The sequence below is a fragment of the Python bivittatus genome, unplaced genomic scaffold (genome assembly GCF_059951505.1).
Source record: "Python bivittatus isolate LINGU-HERP-01145 unplaced genomic scaffold, Pbiv_v1 ctg000700_np1212, whole genome shotgun sequence".
In the NCBI taxonomy this organism is placed as follows: domain Eukaryota; kingdom Metazoa; phylum Chordata; class Lepidosauria; order Squamata; family Pythonidae; genus Python; species Python bivittatus.
In genome coordinates this window covers 101,253,153-101,267,507 of record NW_028277098.1, presented here as the reverse complement: position 1 = coordinate 101,267,507, position 14,355 = coordinate 101,253,153, and the positions used below count along the sequence as shown (strand labels likewise).

The window sequence follows — 14,355 nt, the reverse complement described above, 5'->3', positions numbered from 1 at the left end:
CCCACTCGCGGTTCCGGGACCCTGAACCTCGGGTCATCGTGACGCCTGAACCGTCTGGCCCTTGGTTCACGCCCATCGACCACCGCTCGGCTGGAGGGCGCCCGGTCCTGGCCGCTGTCCCGTCGCTCCCGGGTGGCTCCGACCGTCCCTCCTCGAGCCTGGGTTCCTCGTGCTCCAGCTGACCCACGGATTCCTCGTCGCTGGTCATGCCTGTATTGGAAAAGGAAACGCTCCTCGGTGGTACCGGGTAGCGCTAACGGTGAGTCCTGGCTTTATGTAAGGTTTGCCCCGTTCGACAGAGAAACTCTCGTGACACGTGTGGTTCACAAAGAAGGTTTACTCATGCGTAACGTAGTAGTCACAAGCAAAGCCAGGACTGGCTTGGTACAATTGCATCACTTGTTATATTCCCCCTTCCCGCGCTTTTTTCCCGCCCCGCGATCACGTTGCAGCTGCGGATTATGGGCCCCCAATAATCCCCCTTGATTGTTCATGATGGCAGGATCGGTCAGGGTCTATTGTCCTTGATTGCCAGTCCCCCTCCGGCTGGGTTGGTTCCTCCCCGTTACGTGCAAGCCCGCGGGTTCTGTGCTGCGTTGCGATCTTGTTTCGCTGCCTGCGGCCCCGTTCATTGCTGGCTCGCGCCGTTATCAGTTTATAGTTAAAAGCTTCCGCTGCGGTTTTCCGGTTTGGCTGGGCGCAGGTGGCCCGTTAATTAGCGGCGCTTTCAGTTCCTCTTTTCCCCGCTAGCTACCGCCGGTGGATTCCGCGTGGTCTGGCTGCGAGCTTCCCTGAAGCCCCGTGCTGACCGAACCTGACACTATGAAGAACGGCTAAAGGAACTAGATATGTTGAGCTTAAGAGAAGACTGAGGGGAGACATGATAGCAGTCTTCCAATCCTTGAAGGGCTGCCCCAGGGAAGAGGGTGTTGATTTATTCTCCATAGCACCTGAGGTTAGGACAAGAAGCAATGGGTGGAAGCTCGTCAGAGGGAGATCCAGCTGGGAAATACTGTAAGGAGGAATTTCCTGACCATGAGAACTATTTAGCAGTGGAACAGCTTGCCTCCCGGACTTGTGGGTGCTCCATCACTGGAGGTTTTCAAGCAAAGATTGGACAGTCATTTGTCCAAGATGGTATGAGGACTCCTGCCTTGGGCGGGGGTTGGACTAGAAGACCTCCAAGGTCCCTTCCAATCCCATGATTCTATGATATCACATAGAAAAATGTCATCTGAGGTGTTGAATGTGTGGTCCTAATATCCCAAAGTCCCTGTTAGGGTTTTTCTTAATGTGGTACAGACCACAGACACAAAGACTGTATTTGTTTTTCCCCACACAAAACTGTTCTGTTGTTCAAAATGAAACTCCCATCTTATTCTTCCATCTTCCTATTACTAGAAGTTTACAACTATTTCTATTCTCATTTAATCTATACATTTCTGTGTTCCATTTCTATGTTCCTATTCCTATGTTAGCACTGCTTTTTCTTATCTTAACTATTTCTTCTTTAAATCTTTCCTTTTCCTCCAGGTCTTCAGCTCTTGTAGCCAGTCCCAGTCCATTTGCAAGTGAAAACCCTTTTCACTCCTTTATAGACTTACGAATGGGCTTTTCTCTCCCCCCTCCCCCTCGCCAGCACTCCCAGTCCTTTGTTTCTGGAGCTGGTTTGTAGAGCGCTGCACCTGGGCTGCTGAACGCAGTGGGCTTGACTGGGTCTGTGGACTCTGGTCCCTCCGCCCGTCTCTCAGCGGTCTTGCAGCTCAAGGATTGCAGTTTTCTCTTGCTGTCTGAAGACCACTGTGGAGGTGCTTGCCTTTGGGTTGAAGGTTTCTCTTTCCCATGTCTCTGCTGTCCTCTGGGCTCGACTCTTTTCCTCCACACATCCACATACCTGCTTGTTTTCAGATCCCTTTTTATAAAGCAAACTCTCCAATTAAGGAGGGTGGGGCTGTTTTAACCCTCCTTCTCAGGTAGCCCAAAATGCTGGATCCCAGGAAGAAAAGATGCCTGCTCACTCCAGGGGGTGAATGACTTCCATGGTCCCCACTCTGACAACGGCATCAAACCAGGTGGCCCCAGTTGATCTCCAGAACCTCCGATGCTCTTCTCGTTTGTTCTCCTACCACTTGGGCTGGGAGGCAATGGGAGAAATCTTCTCCTCCCCAAATTCAGCATCTGGGACTGGCCTTTGCTGGGAAATCTGCTCATCTCACTGTTCAGAACAGCACAGCAGGTTTTAAGCAGCCTTCATATTCATGGTGCAGTGGATTTTATTCCAGCTGTAAATCTGAGAATGGAAACTGCCTGATTTCAAAGGTCAACACTCACCCAGATCCTGCAGAAGGAGGAGGAACAGCAGCTGAAGTGATTCAGGGATTCCCAAGAAGGACCTCAAGGCAGCCATGCCGATAGTAGCAGGAGAAATGTTTGGAGTTTCTCATTTCTTGTCCCACCAGATCTTTCCTTCAGCAGAAGGAGCAAAAGAGGAACTCTTGTTTCTTTCTTCTAAAATTGGACAATTTCGAAAAATCATCTCGAAATCAGCAATATTCAGTGGCTAGTCTTCCTCTGTAATCAAAAAAATTAGAAGCTCCAAGCCAGCTCATTCCTTACATCCTCCTAGCCTTTTCCACAGTGCAAAGTGTGTATGTGTGAGAGAGAAAGAAGAAAATGCAGTTTTGGGTGATGCTAACTAAAGGTGACTTTGGGAAAGAAGCTACTGAAGGAAAAGCTAGATAGAGACCAGATTCTCACAATACACTAAACCACATGAAAGCTAATCAGGTTTAAAACTAAACCAGCTTCCCATGTTGTGTGAACACAGCTTATAGGCATAGAAGGTCATGTAGTCCAGCCCCCTGCTGTTGCCTGCCTTCTCTGACCTGGTGTGTTGTAAGAATAGGGTCTCTGAGTGTGCTCACCTTACCTGCAAAGCTTCCTCCAAGAGTTAATATGTTCAGACATACCAGGATCCCCTTGCCCTACACAGCATGTCACCTGATCCAGGAGTAGACCCATTCCTAACTCTAGTTGCTCTAGTATGGATTCAGAGGACACATGGGAAAGCTAGAGATTGTGGCAGAAGAAGGAGAACCTCTGACACACACAGGTCCCATTCAGTGGTTTAATGGTTTACTCCAATGACTTGGTGGTCCAGTCAAATAATGGGCAAAAGGTTGGACCTGGGCTTGGAACAATCATCAAGGTGTTTCACAAGGAAACAATGCATATAGGGTCTGGGCTGGGCCCAAAGAGCCTGTTGGAGGTCTCAATTCTCCTCTCCCAGAAGCCCCTGAGACCAGGTACCTTTGTTCCACCTCCTGCTTTGGTGGAGTAGCTTGGTAGTTTTCATCATTACCTCCTATCTTCCAGGCAGTTGCCTCCACCTGTCTTCCTCCCTGAAACTCTGGTGGGAATGATAGGGCCACCACGCCCTCTGCATCTTCCTAGGAAGAAAATGTTACCCCCCCAAATCATCGTCATCATCATCATCATCATCATCATCATCATCATCATCATCATCATCATCCCAGGTCTTCGGGAAGGACTTGATAGGTGGAAAAAATGCCAAGCCCAATCAAAACATCTGGCTGACTGTGCAACAATCATAGCCACCACCACCACCAGAGGGAACTCAATTCTGTAGTGTGCACACACACACCCTTGAAATACAGCTTTCTGTTCCTTATCTCCTTTGGTTCTGCTTTTATTTCTTCAACAGGACCCCCGTTCCCTAACTCTAGTCAAGAGACAAGGGGGTTAGGGAGTGGATTCCTCCTGCTAACTTACTAAAGATCATATCTGGGGCAAGATGCGTCTGAACACCTGAACGAGCAGCTGGCCGTCTAGTCTTCTGGCTCTGAGAATAAATGTCGGGGGTCTTGCCCACCCATGTGTGAGAATACATCAGCTTTTTCAGCCTATTCTGGCCATCCACACGTGCTCCCATAGCATGCAATGTGGTCCAAAGATACCCCCTTCCTAAAAATTCCTGGGATTCCTAAGCCAGACCTGCTGCCCAGTCCTCGTTCCCCAAATTTACTTGATGGACACCAGGGAAAGGCTGGAAACGAGGCAAGGATTTTCTAGAAATGCTCAGGGTTGATTCTTGGTATTGAAATGGCTGGGATGGCCCCTTCGTTAGGTAGCTGACTCAGCTGGGCTTTGACCCTAACCCTACTGTCCTAGTTCATCTTAACACATTATATATCTGGCATGGCTGCCCCAGGCAATGATAAACTAAGCAGACAGTGGACTGTATGGGGAGACAAGTGTCTTTATAGAATTAAAGATGATGGCACATATCACATCACAGCAGTGTTTGTCAACCTCAGCAACTTGGCTGGCTGGGGAATTCTGGGAGTTGAAGTCCACATATCTTAAAATTGCTGAGGTTGAGAAACACGGCATTAGAAGAAGAGCAAGCAAAGGGGCCTCTAATCTTGTGTGTGTGCTTGTTGGGGCCTGTGATGGTGCTGTTGGTCTAGATGTAGGGGCAACAGAGACATCTGGACTGATTGCAGGGTCTGGTTCCCATGGTGGCATCATTGTCCTGTTCTTTCTTGTACGTGAGAATTTGCTTCAGGTTGGGTGGTTGTCTTCCTGCCAGTATGGGCCTGCTGCCCAGCATCTGAGAACATGCAGGGCCATCATCCAGGATGGATTGTAGCTTATTAATAATCTGAGCTGTAGGTGAAAGTTATCTGGGAAGTTCATTTCCCCTCCTGAAAAGGTGTTGGGAATCGGAGTTCCTAAATTGAACTTTCAGCCTGTTTCACTTCCCGGGAAGATCTGGCAAAATATCTTGCAAGGCTGCCTCCGCGTTTCTTCATTCGGAAAAGGCCAAGAAGGAAGAGACACATAGCTACTTTGTTCAGGAAAAGCCCCATCCAGAGACCAAGGGTGGACTGACGCTGTGAGCCTGTGGGGAAAAAACAGTGGGTTGTTTTGAATTATCTGTAATAAAGCCAGAGGTTTCCACACAAGGAGTTTAGCTCCTTCTACTGCTAAAAAAGTGCTGATTTATTAAGACAGAAGAAGCAACAGCATCCGTTCTGAGTTTTCTTACTAATAAAATTTTCTTATTAGCGCAGGAGGCTGTAGCTCTGGAAAAAGTCTGAGATTTAGCTCCCTCCATTAATGAAGAAAGAGTTTGATTTGAGAAGCTGCAGCCTTGGGGCAGGTGAGTGAGGAATTGGGTGGGGGAGAGAAGGTAGTGAGGGAAGGGGGCAGCCCATGGAGAAGACAGGACAGGAGAAGGATGGTGAAGGAGATACCCTATGGAGTTCTTGGTGCTCTCTGAGCTTGGTTGTTTGCTTGCAGATGTTTAATGACCTAACCAGGGACATCATCAGTGTGATGTAACATCATCGGACTCCCATGGATGATGTTCCCGAGTTGGGCCATGAAACGTCTGCAAGCAAACAACCAAGCTCAGAGAGCACCAAGAACTCCACAGTTCAACCCTGAGCTGCAGATATTCCCTTCTACAGAAGCTACCATAGACCCAGCTAGGACAGATGTGGACCTGAGGGGGAATGACACACTTTTGACACTCTATCTTAATAAGATGTGTCAATACAGCCATAGTCACCTTCTCCTCTGGGATCACCAAGAAAGGCATATTTCTATTTTCTTCAGCCAGGTCTTGAACTTCCTTGCCTGGCTGGGGATGATGCACAACTGCGCAACCCAAGGGAACTCTTGCATGAGAACCGCCATCTGACTTCTAGTCTTGGGTGAACTTTTGCTAAGTTGCTCAGGATGCTAAACAAGGCTAGATTTGTGTGATTTGGATACTATTCCTCCACACTGCATATAACCATGGCATCAGAGACTCATCTCTGTACAGAATTGACCAGAAACAAACTAACAGATGCCAAACAATTACCACTGAAAACCTGATTTAGTCCATGTCCCACTTGCTGTAGCACAAACATTTTTTGCAACCGGTTTTTGTCGGCCGCATCCTAGGTTGTTGGCTTCATCTTATCTCTAGCCTCAGATTAAGCTACAAGTCCTCCTTAGCCATTCAAAAAGGATTTCCCCTTCCAACCCCCTCCACTGGCAGCCTCAAGGGGCATCAAATCAGTTCAACTCAGCACCATTTCTTCAGAAGGGTGCAAGGAGGGGGATTTCCAGGAAAGAAATGGTGAACTGCCAATGTCTGTGGCAGAATGAAGAGCTGGTGAGTAGACTGGCTCTTCGTAATTACTCTCCAGAATCAGAGAGATTGCCCACAAGTGCTTCAGACAGTTGCTCCTCACAAGGAGACCGCAAGACTCCAGCATATTTAGAGCTCTGGGAGATAAGGGAATAGCCATCTTTTTGGTCAAACCATGATTGGCACCTTCAAAAAGGACACTTGGTTCACATACTTCCTTTTCTAATCACTTACAGAAATTGCTTGTTAATTGCTTTTCAGCTATTAGGAACCTTTGGACTGACAAATTTTATAGCACTGGGTGAGTTTCCCTCAATTCTTAGTGAAAGAAGTTTTAAATACAAGTTTAAGGGCTTAATTTTTTTTTCTTTTGGAATAAACAGCAAAAGGGTGATTAAAACTTTGATTTTAGAAAGTTACAAATGGACTAAGGGTCCAGATAAATTTGAAATAAATTTTGGAATTAATTATAAGAATCCTTCCCATGGGAAACTGCTTTTGTTTTGTATTCTCTTAAAAAAAAAAGATAGGATGAGATTTTGAACGTTGGACACTAGAGGGAACCAGAAGGAACTAAAGATTACAATTAAAGGAGAAGAACACTTAAATTTGACTTACTAATACAGAATGGAGCAAAATACTTTAACATTGGATGTATTGGGGGATATTTGTGAACAAAGGACCCAGAAGATAATTATAAGAGTGTTTGCCTCTATAGATAGACTGTGTTTAAAAGATGTTATCGAAGAGGAACAAGAGAATTTAAAAATGACAGGCTACAAGAAAGATATGAAAAAAGGTACTACACTGGACATACAAAAGAAACTGGCTGATCTCTTAATAATTAAAAGGGCTGTACAAATAACAAACCAAGAGAATGATCTGGATAATTTTCCTATTTGGATTTACAAAAAAGGCTTGTTAAAGCTTTGAAGAGTTTTGTGAGAAGGGACTAAGAAAAAATGAAAATAAATTAAGTTCTAGGACATTATTTGAAGGGACTAAAATCAAGATTGTCAGAAGTAAAAGGAAGGAATATAAAATTGGTTTATTTGATCATGGTTAAAATAGGTTGTTATCTCTGGTAACCCTTAATGGGCTTTTGCTGATCCAGACTGAAATGACGAGGCTTTAAGGATTTGTTTATAGATAAGAAATGGGATGTGGGAGGAAGAGATCATTTGTTGTATTTTAAGAGAAGGTGATAAAAGTTATTTAAATTGTTTATACTTGTCCTGATGAAGGGGGAAGTCATTTCTTTATATATTTCTTTTCTTTTTCCTTACTATATTCTCATTTTTTCTTTTCTATTTTTCTTTCTATTTTTTTCTATTTTCTTTTTTTTTTTAGTTTGTTTTAGTTTTTAACTTTGTAATTGTAATGTTTGATAAAATTACTACTAAAAAAAAGGGTGCGAGGAGGGTTGACAAGTGCTTCATCTCAGTTGGTGGGGAAAGCCCTCACCTCTCTTAGACAATCATTTGAAGGGGAAATTATACATTGGACAGAAATGGTGTTTGCACCAAGGATAGTCTGGCATTTGGCAGAATCCACCCACCATGGAAGGATTCTCTGGCCCAATCTTCCCCTTCCAAGTTTTCAGGAGCAGTTTGCGTCCCTGGAGAGATATAACCATCCATTGGGCATACTTGCAGAAGAGTGGGAGATGGTTGGACCATGCAGCAGTGCTCCTGGAGGCCCCATGTGAATTGGGGTATGGGGAGGCCCACAGTGGGCAGTCTGCCTGCAATCCACAAATTTGAACCCAGGCGTGGCTGCAGCACTAACACCCAGGCCCCCAGACCCAGAAGCCAAATAAATAAACTTCTCCCACAGCTTTTTCACACTGACCTTTCACAACCACTAGAGTCCCACGTCCTTTGAGCCAGTCCTTGCTGTTCCCTGCGCTTTTCTTCTCCTTCACACAGTAATATGTCCCTGCATCTTCCAGAGTAACATTGTGGATGAAGATAGTGAAATCTGTGCGGGAACCTGGGGATTTCCTCTTTATTTTTTGATTGTTTCCAGGAGTCTGCTTGCCTGCATAGATGAGCTTCCGCTGGGGACCTTCTCCCAAGTACCATTTCACAGGACCAGCTTGGAGTTGCTCAGACACCAGGCACTCCAGGTGGAGGTCTTCTCCTATTAGTACCTGAACAGACTCTGGAGACTGCCGCACCTTTGGGTCCTGGGCCTTCACGCCTGAGAAAGAGGAGCCCAGGCTGCAGTTACAGCTCTCTCACGCCATCCCAGCACTTCCCAAACAAGGTGTCCTGTCTTGAATGTGGATGCCTTGCCCAGAACTGTGATCATATCCAACCCGATCAAGAAAACTTCAAAGCACTGTTCCAGAGCAGTGCCCGGGACAGGAGAATTTGACAGACCTGAATTCTTATGGAATCTGCCCAACTTATGAAGTGAAGTGACCCCCTTCATTCACTGCCTTGTAAGGAAACGAGAGCCCTGGTCTCTCCCCCTTGCTTTCCAGTTTCAAGGGATCCCTGGATTTCTCTTAGCCTGTGATCTCGGTGTGGATAGAAGTGAAAGGAAGCCCATTTCTGGTGTCGAGGTGGAGAATAGAATCACAGAATCACAGAATCACAGAATCATAGCGCTGGAAGGGACCTTGGAGGTCTTTTGGTCAAACCCCCAATTATAATTATAAAAATTATAAGAGGAGAAATGAGAATAAGAGAATTATATGCATTCACATTGGCAAGGGATGCAGAGACCCCCCAGCTCAACTAAAGGTTCTTCAAATAAAGATACACAAAACATGAGTGAAATCAGAGGAACAGTAAAGCCTTGTTGACTTTCTTAAACTAAGCTAGCTCTGCACACATTCCCACCTGTACTTTCTTACTGGGACCCAACACAACCAGGATTGGCCAAGCCCCTGAAAAGGACAAAGGGAGGGAGGATGGATGGATGGATGGATGGATGGATGGATGGATGGATGGATGGATGATAGATAAATAAATCTCCAGTCCTGGCACTCCCCTCCCGTCACTCTGCCCAGACCCAGCACACATCAAGTGCACTCATGGAAAACATGAGTGAGGAGGTCCAAGGTCATAGGGAGTCGGAGAGGAATCTCAAGCATCTCCTCAGCCTACAGCCTGAGCATGTGAAAACTAAGAGGATGAGACTGGCACCACCCTAAGGAATGCAGAGTGTTTAGTTGCTGTCATTGGGGGTTAGAGTTAGTCTGGCAGGTGTTAGAAGGTTGGGGCATGTAGACATTTTTATATATTAAGACATTTAGATGTTTAAACATCTAAATGTCTTAATATATAAAAATGTCTACATGCCCCAACCTTCTAACAATTGGCGACTCTGGTGGGACTCGAACCCACAACCTTTGAATTAGAAGTCCAATGCGCTATCCATTGCAAGGATGTGTTAATTGCTGACATGGTTTGCCTCTTCCTGACTGGAAAGGCAGCAACTCATGTAAGCAGATAAACTGTCTTGACCTGATAGTCTCTTCTTGTTCAGATGACCCCTCACAAAGAAAGATAAGCGGTCCTGACCTTGTTTCTTAGGGATGTATGTTTACATATGGCTGTTAACACTCAAGGTGATAGAAATTAGTTTACATACAGAAAGGAAGAACCTTATTTGGCATCAGAGAAAGGGGTCCTGGGTAAGGGGAGGAGTATGGATCAAGGTAACTGGCTTTGATTGGATCAGAAAGTCATGACATCTTAACGTGGGTTTGAATGTAACAGAAGGTATATAAGGTACTGTGGGGAGGGGCCCCAGCGCGGCCGCCCACCTAACTGCCTGCTGTCATTGCTTCTGCACTTGGGTGAAGAATAAATCTCCTAACTTCATGCAATTTGTCAGTGTCTTTACTCCCGGCTCAGAAACGGACTTGGTAAGATAACTTTTTCTTCCAACACAGGATTCTGTCTAGTAGGTGTAAGCTAATAAAGTAACTGAACTGTTCCTGAATTGTCCCGCTGAGTTTCTTGGGCTGAGCCTGACAGTGCCAAATCCATCACTAAAGCAGATCTGAACAGCAGACTGAAGGTTAGCAGATTAACACAGTCACAAAGGAGCCAGATTCTGCCTGAGGTCCTTTGCCTGCTGCTGAGCTGAAGAGCCGTCCATGGCAGACAGTTAGATTGGCATGAAATGGGCAGCCCCATGGCTGATTCTCCTCCTGTTTTTATTGCTTCTGTGCCCTGTCACTGCAGTCCCCAAACTTCACTCCAAGGGAATGGGACAGACAATGACCAGACACTTTTACCCACCTTGAGGATGCCTTAGATGGTGTGGGAATAAGAGAGAAAAGGCTACGTGAACACAGAGACAGCCAAGGGAGACCGAAGCTGGCTTGGGGATGAGATGAAGGCCACCTCAAAGGGAGATGGCGAAGAAGATCAGGCCAGGCCAGGTGCTTGGGTGAGGTGCAGGTGTGGGCAGCCCTTAAACAAAGCATCATCAGAAGCCCTGAAGCCGCTATCCAGAATGCAAGGAACAAGTGTCAATGCGTACTTTTCCTTGATGCATCCCAAAGCCCACTCCAAAGCAGGGACCACCATTGGCCCTCCCCGAACCTCAGTGCTCTGATGCTGTTCCCAGATATTCCTGCCTGTTCACCTGGCCATTCAGGGAGGGGTCAATGGAAGAAATCTTTACCCCAAAGGATCCAAAATCCAGAGCTGGCTCTTGCTTGGGAATATGCTAATCTCCCTGTTCGTAGCAGTGGAGCGCATCTTCCCTTAATATCCACCTTCCAGCTGGAAATCTGAGCAATAGCACTAGCCTGATTTCAGATGCAAACACTCACTCAGGTCTCGCACAAGCAGGAGGAGTAGCAGCTGAAGCAGACCAGGGATTCCCAAGAAGGGCCTCAAGCTACCCATGCCGATCACCGCAGGAGAGACGTCTGGGGTTACTTCACATCTTGCTCCACAAGACCTTTCTTCATCAGAAGGAGCAAAAGAGGAACCCTTATTTCCTTCTTCTAAACTTGGAACAATTGCCCAATTTTGGATTGTTTATATAAAATATCTAAGTTCAACCAAGGGGAAGAGAAAAGAAATTGTGGGTGGAGAAACAAGGATGGTGGAACAGGCAGAGAGTGGTAAGACATCATCCACACTGTCCACAGGTGACGAGATTCTCAAGACAGAATAAACCTTTATCTAAAGCTTCTTTAGATAAAGAGATGCAGGACCTGAGAGAAACCAGAGCAGCAACAAAGCCTTATTGATTTTCTTAAGCAAAGCTAGTTCCACACACATTCACACCTGCACTTTCTTACCACACAGCCAGCCCCCACACAATCAGGCACCGGCAAAAGGGAGGGGAGAGTCTGATCCAGCACAGAAGTAGCTCCATTCCTTTCTTGGCTTCACTTCATCTTATGCAATGACTTGTTGCTGAGCAGATTCAGACACACGTCTTTTCTACAAGAGCTTAGGTGATAGAGAAATTAGTTGTGTCTTCCTGCACTCTGCCGCAGTTACCAGAATCTTTTGATTTAATTCGATTGCCTCCCCTTGTGGTTTCTTGTTTCCTCTTTGTGTGCCTGGCCTTGTTTTCACCTTATATAATAGATAATTCCTAAGCTCACAAAGATGGCTCTGCCAGCATTGACTTGGCTTGTGGGAAGCTGGAAGGGAAGGTCACAAATGGTGATCACGTGACCACAGGACGCTGCAACTGTCGTAAGAGTGATATGGTTGCCAAGTGCCCAGATCATGATCACGTGACCGTGGGGGTGCTGCGAGGGCCGGAACTTCGAGGACCGGTCTTAAATACCACTCGTTCAGCTCCATCACCACTTTGATCAGTCACTGAACGAGTGGTCATTAACCAAGATGTACCTGTCCTGATAAAAAGAATTTTAAAGACTAAGATTCAGCTGAAACCAGAACTTGTTTTGTTGGGATTAATGGACAGACAACTAGAAAAAATCCATGGCAGATGGTTTTTATATATGATCACTGCTGCAGGACAGCTATAAGCACAAAAATGGGAAGATTCCGAAACACCCACAATGGAAAAATGGTTGGTGAAGATGATGGAACTAGCAGAGATGGCAAAATTGACTTGTTTGCCTAGAAAAAGATCAACTACTACATATATAATTGACTGGAAACCCCTTATGGACTTTTTGCTGAAAAAAGAAAAAAAATGAAATGATGATTTATGGATTTTATGATTAGAAAGGGGAGATTATGGAAAGAAGGAAACTTTGATATAACCGTAGAAAGGGCAAAATATACATTTACTTATAACAGCTGTTAGGAAGACTGGAAGCCCCTTCTTTATTTTTCTTTATTTTTTTCTTTTTCTTTCTTTTCTACTTTTTCACTTTTCTATTACTTTTCTCCATTTTTCTTATCTTTAACTCAACATTTGTATTGTTTTTACTCTGTGGAAAAACTTTTAAAAAGATTTTATATGGATAGAAAGAAAGAAAAGCCGACTCAAGGCTTTAGCTCAGTCACAGCTGTAAGGAATAGCAAGGAATCAATGGATGGCAATAGGAAACCTGGCCTAATCAATTAATCACAAGATCCAAAGGAAGGACAATCTATTAAACTTGTAAGATATACATAGAATAATTGAAATGATGTACACAGATATTGAGAAATGGGTTCTACCCAGTGATGATGTTCAGATGGTCCACACAGCCAAAGCAGGTAAGATCTAAAGGCTCTAGCGGCCCCAACATGCTAACCAAGTTACTTTTCATCTTGATTATTTGTTGTTGGCTGGGTTATTTTTGGTGACTTACTTGCTTGTGCAGCTCAGCCTCTTTGGCCAGTTTAGGGTTCAATGTATTATGTGAATCTGGATCAGGGTTAGTCAGTAATCTGGTTAAGCATATTGTGTGAATCCCCCTATTGTGACATTGAGGAAGAACAAAAAAGGCTGAAACTAATTTAGTGAATAATCATCAGGAAATCACCTTTCTAGGGTTGTGTTGCATTAAAAATGCAATTTTTGCCTAGTGCCTTTGCCCGGTGAATTCTACAGTCTAAAATTCCCCTCTCACCCCTATGGGTGGTACGTGTCTTCCTCAGTCTCGGGTCCTCTACCAGAGGCCTGGGAGTTTGAGGGTTCTGCACAGTATCTTAGCTGTTTCTAGCACTGCACTCTTCTGGACAGAGAGCTCTGATGTTGTTCCTGGGATGTGTTGGAGCCATTCCCATCTCCCAGCTTAGGAGTCACGGCCCCGAGTGCTCCTGCCACCACTGGGACCCCTTTGGCCTTTACTTTCCACATCCTCTCTATTTCCTCCTTCAGGCCCTGGTCCTTCTCCAGCTTCTCATGCTCCTTCTTTCTGATGTTGCTATCCCTTGGCACTGCTACATCTATCACTACCGCTGTCTTCTGGACTGTCTACTACCACGATGTCTGGTTGATTGGCCAGTACCTGTCTGGATCTGGAAGTCCCACTGGATCTTAGCCCTGTCATTCTCCACGACCTTCTGTGGAATCTCCCATCTGGACTTGGGGGAGTCTAGCCCATACACTGTGCAGATGTTCCTGCCCACAAGGCCAGCTACTTGGTTGTGCCGTTCAGTATATGCTGTTCCTGCCTGCATCTTGCACCCTGCCACTATGTGTTGGACTGTCTCTGAGGCCTCTCTGCATAGTCTGTCCCTTGGGTCCTGTCTAGTGTGGTAGATCCCTGCTTCTGTGGATCTGGTGCTTAGTGCCTGCTCTTGTGCACTATGATCAGTGCCTCAGTGCTGTCTTTTAGTCCAGCCCTTTCCAGCCACTGGCAGGATTTCCCAGTGTAGCCACTCTGTCGATGGTACATCCCATGCAGGGGCTTGTCTTGCCATGGTATTTCCTCCACTTGAACTTCCTCCCATGTCTGCTGCTGCCTGAGACATTCTCTCATCTTTGGGTGCCATCTTAGTGATGTACTCCTGGATGCTCCGGGTTTTGTCCAGGACAGTGGCTTTGACACTCATCAGACCCCACCCACCCTCTTTGCGGTTGGTGTACAATCTCTGGATGTTGGACTTGGGGTAGAAACCTCCGTACATTGTGAGGAGCTTCTGGGTCTTCACATCGGCAGCCTCCATGTCTTCCTTTGGCCAGCTCATTATACCAGCAGGGTATCTGATGACTGGCAGGGCGTACAGGTTGATGGCATGGATCTTGTTCTTCCCATTGAGCTGGCTCTTCAGGACCTGTCTTATCTTTTGGTGGTA

The 14,355-nt window shown here is 45.8% G+C and overlaps 1 protein-coding gene across 1 annotated transcript in view; it reads right to left on the bottom strand.

Moving 5' to 3' along the window:
* Nucleotides 1-4,322: 4,322 nt before the first annotated feature.
* LOC103049302 (signal-regulatory protein beta-2-like) overlaps nt 4,323-14,355 on the bottom strand; it is a 30,030-nt gene continuing 19,997 nt past the window's right edge. The window contains exons 4-6 of the mRNA XM_088154039.1: nt 10,965-10,995; nt 8,018-8,368; nt 4,323-4,924 (exon numbers count right to left, since the gene is read on the bottom strand). Coding sequence (XP_088010165.1) covers nt 4,755-4,924; nt 8,018-8,368; nt 10,965-10,995 — 552 coding nt within the window. The 3' untranslated portion in view covers nt 4,323-4,754. The remainder of the gene's footprint in view (nt 4,925-8,017; nt 8,369-10,964; nt 10,996-14,355) is intronic.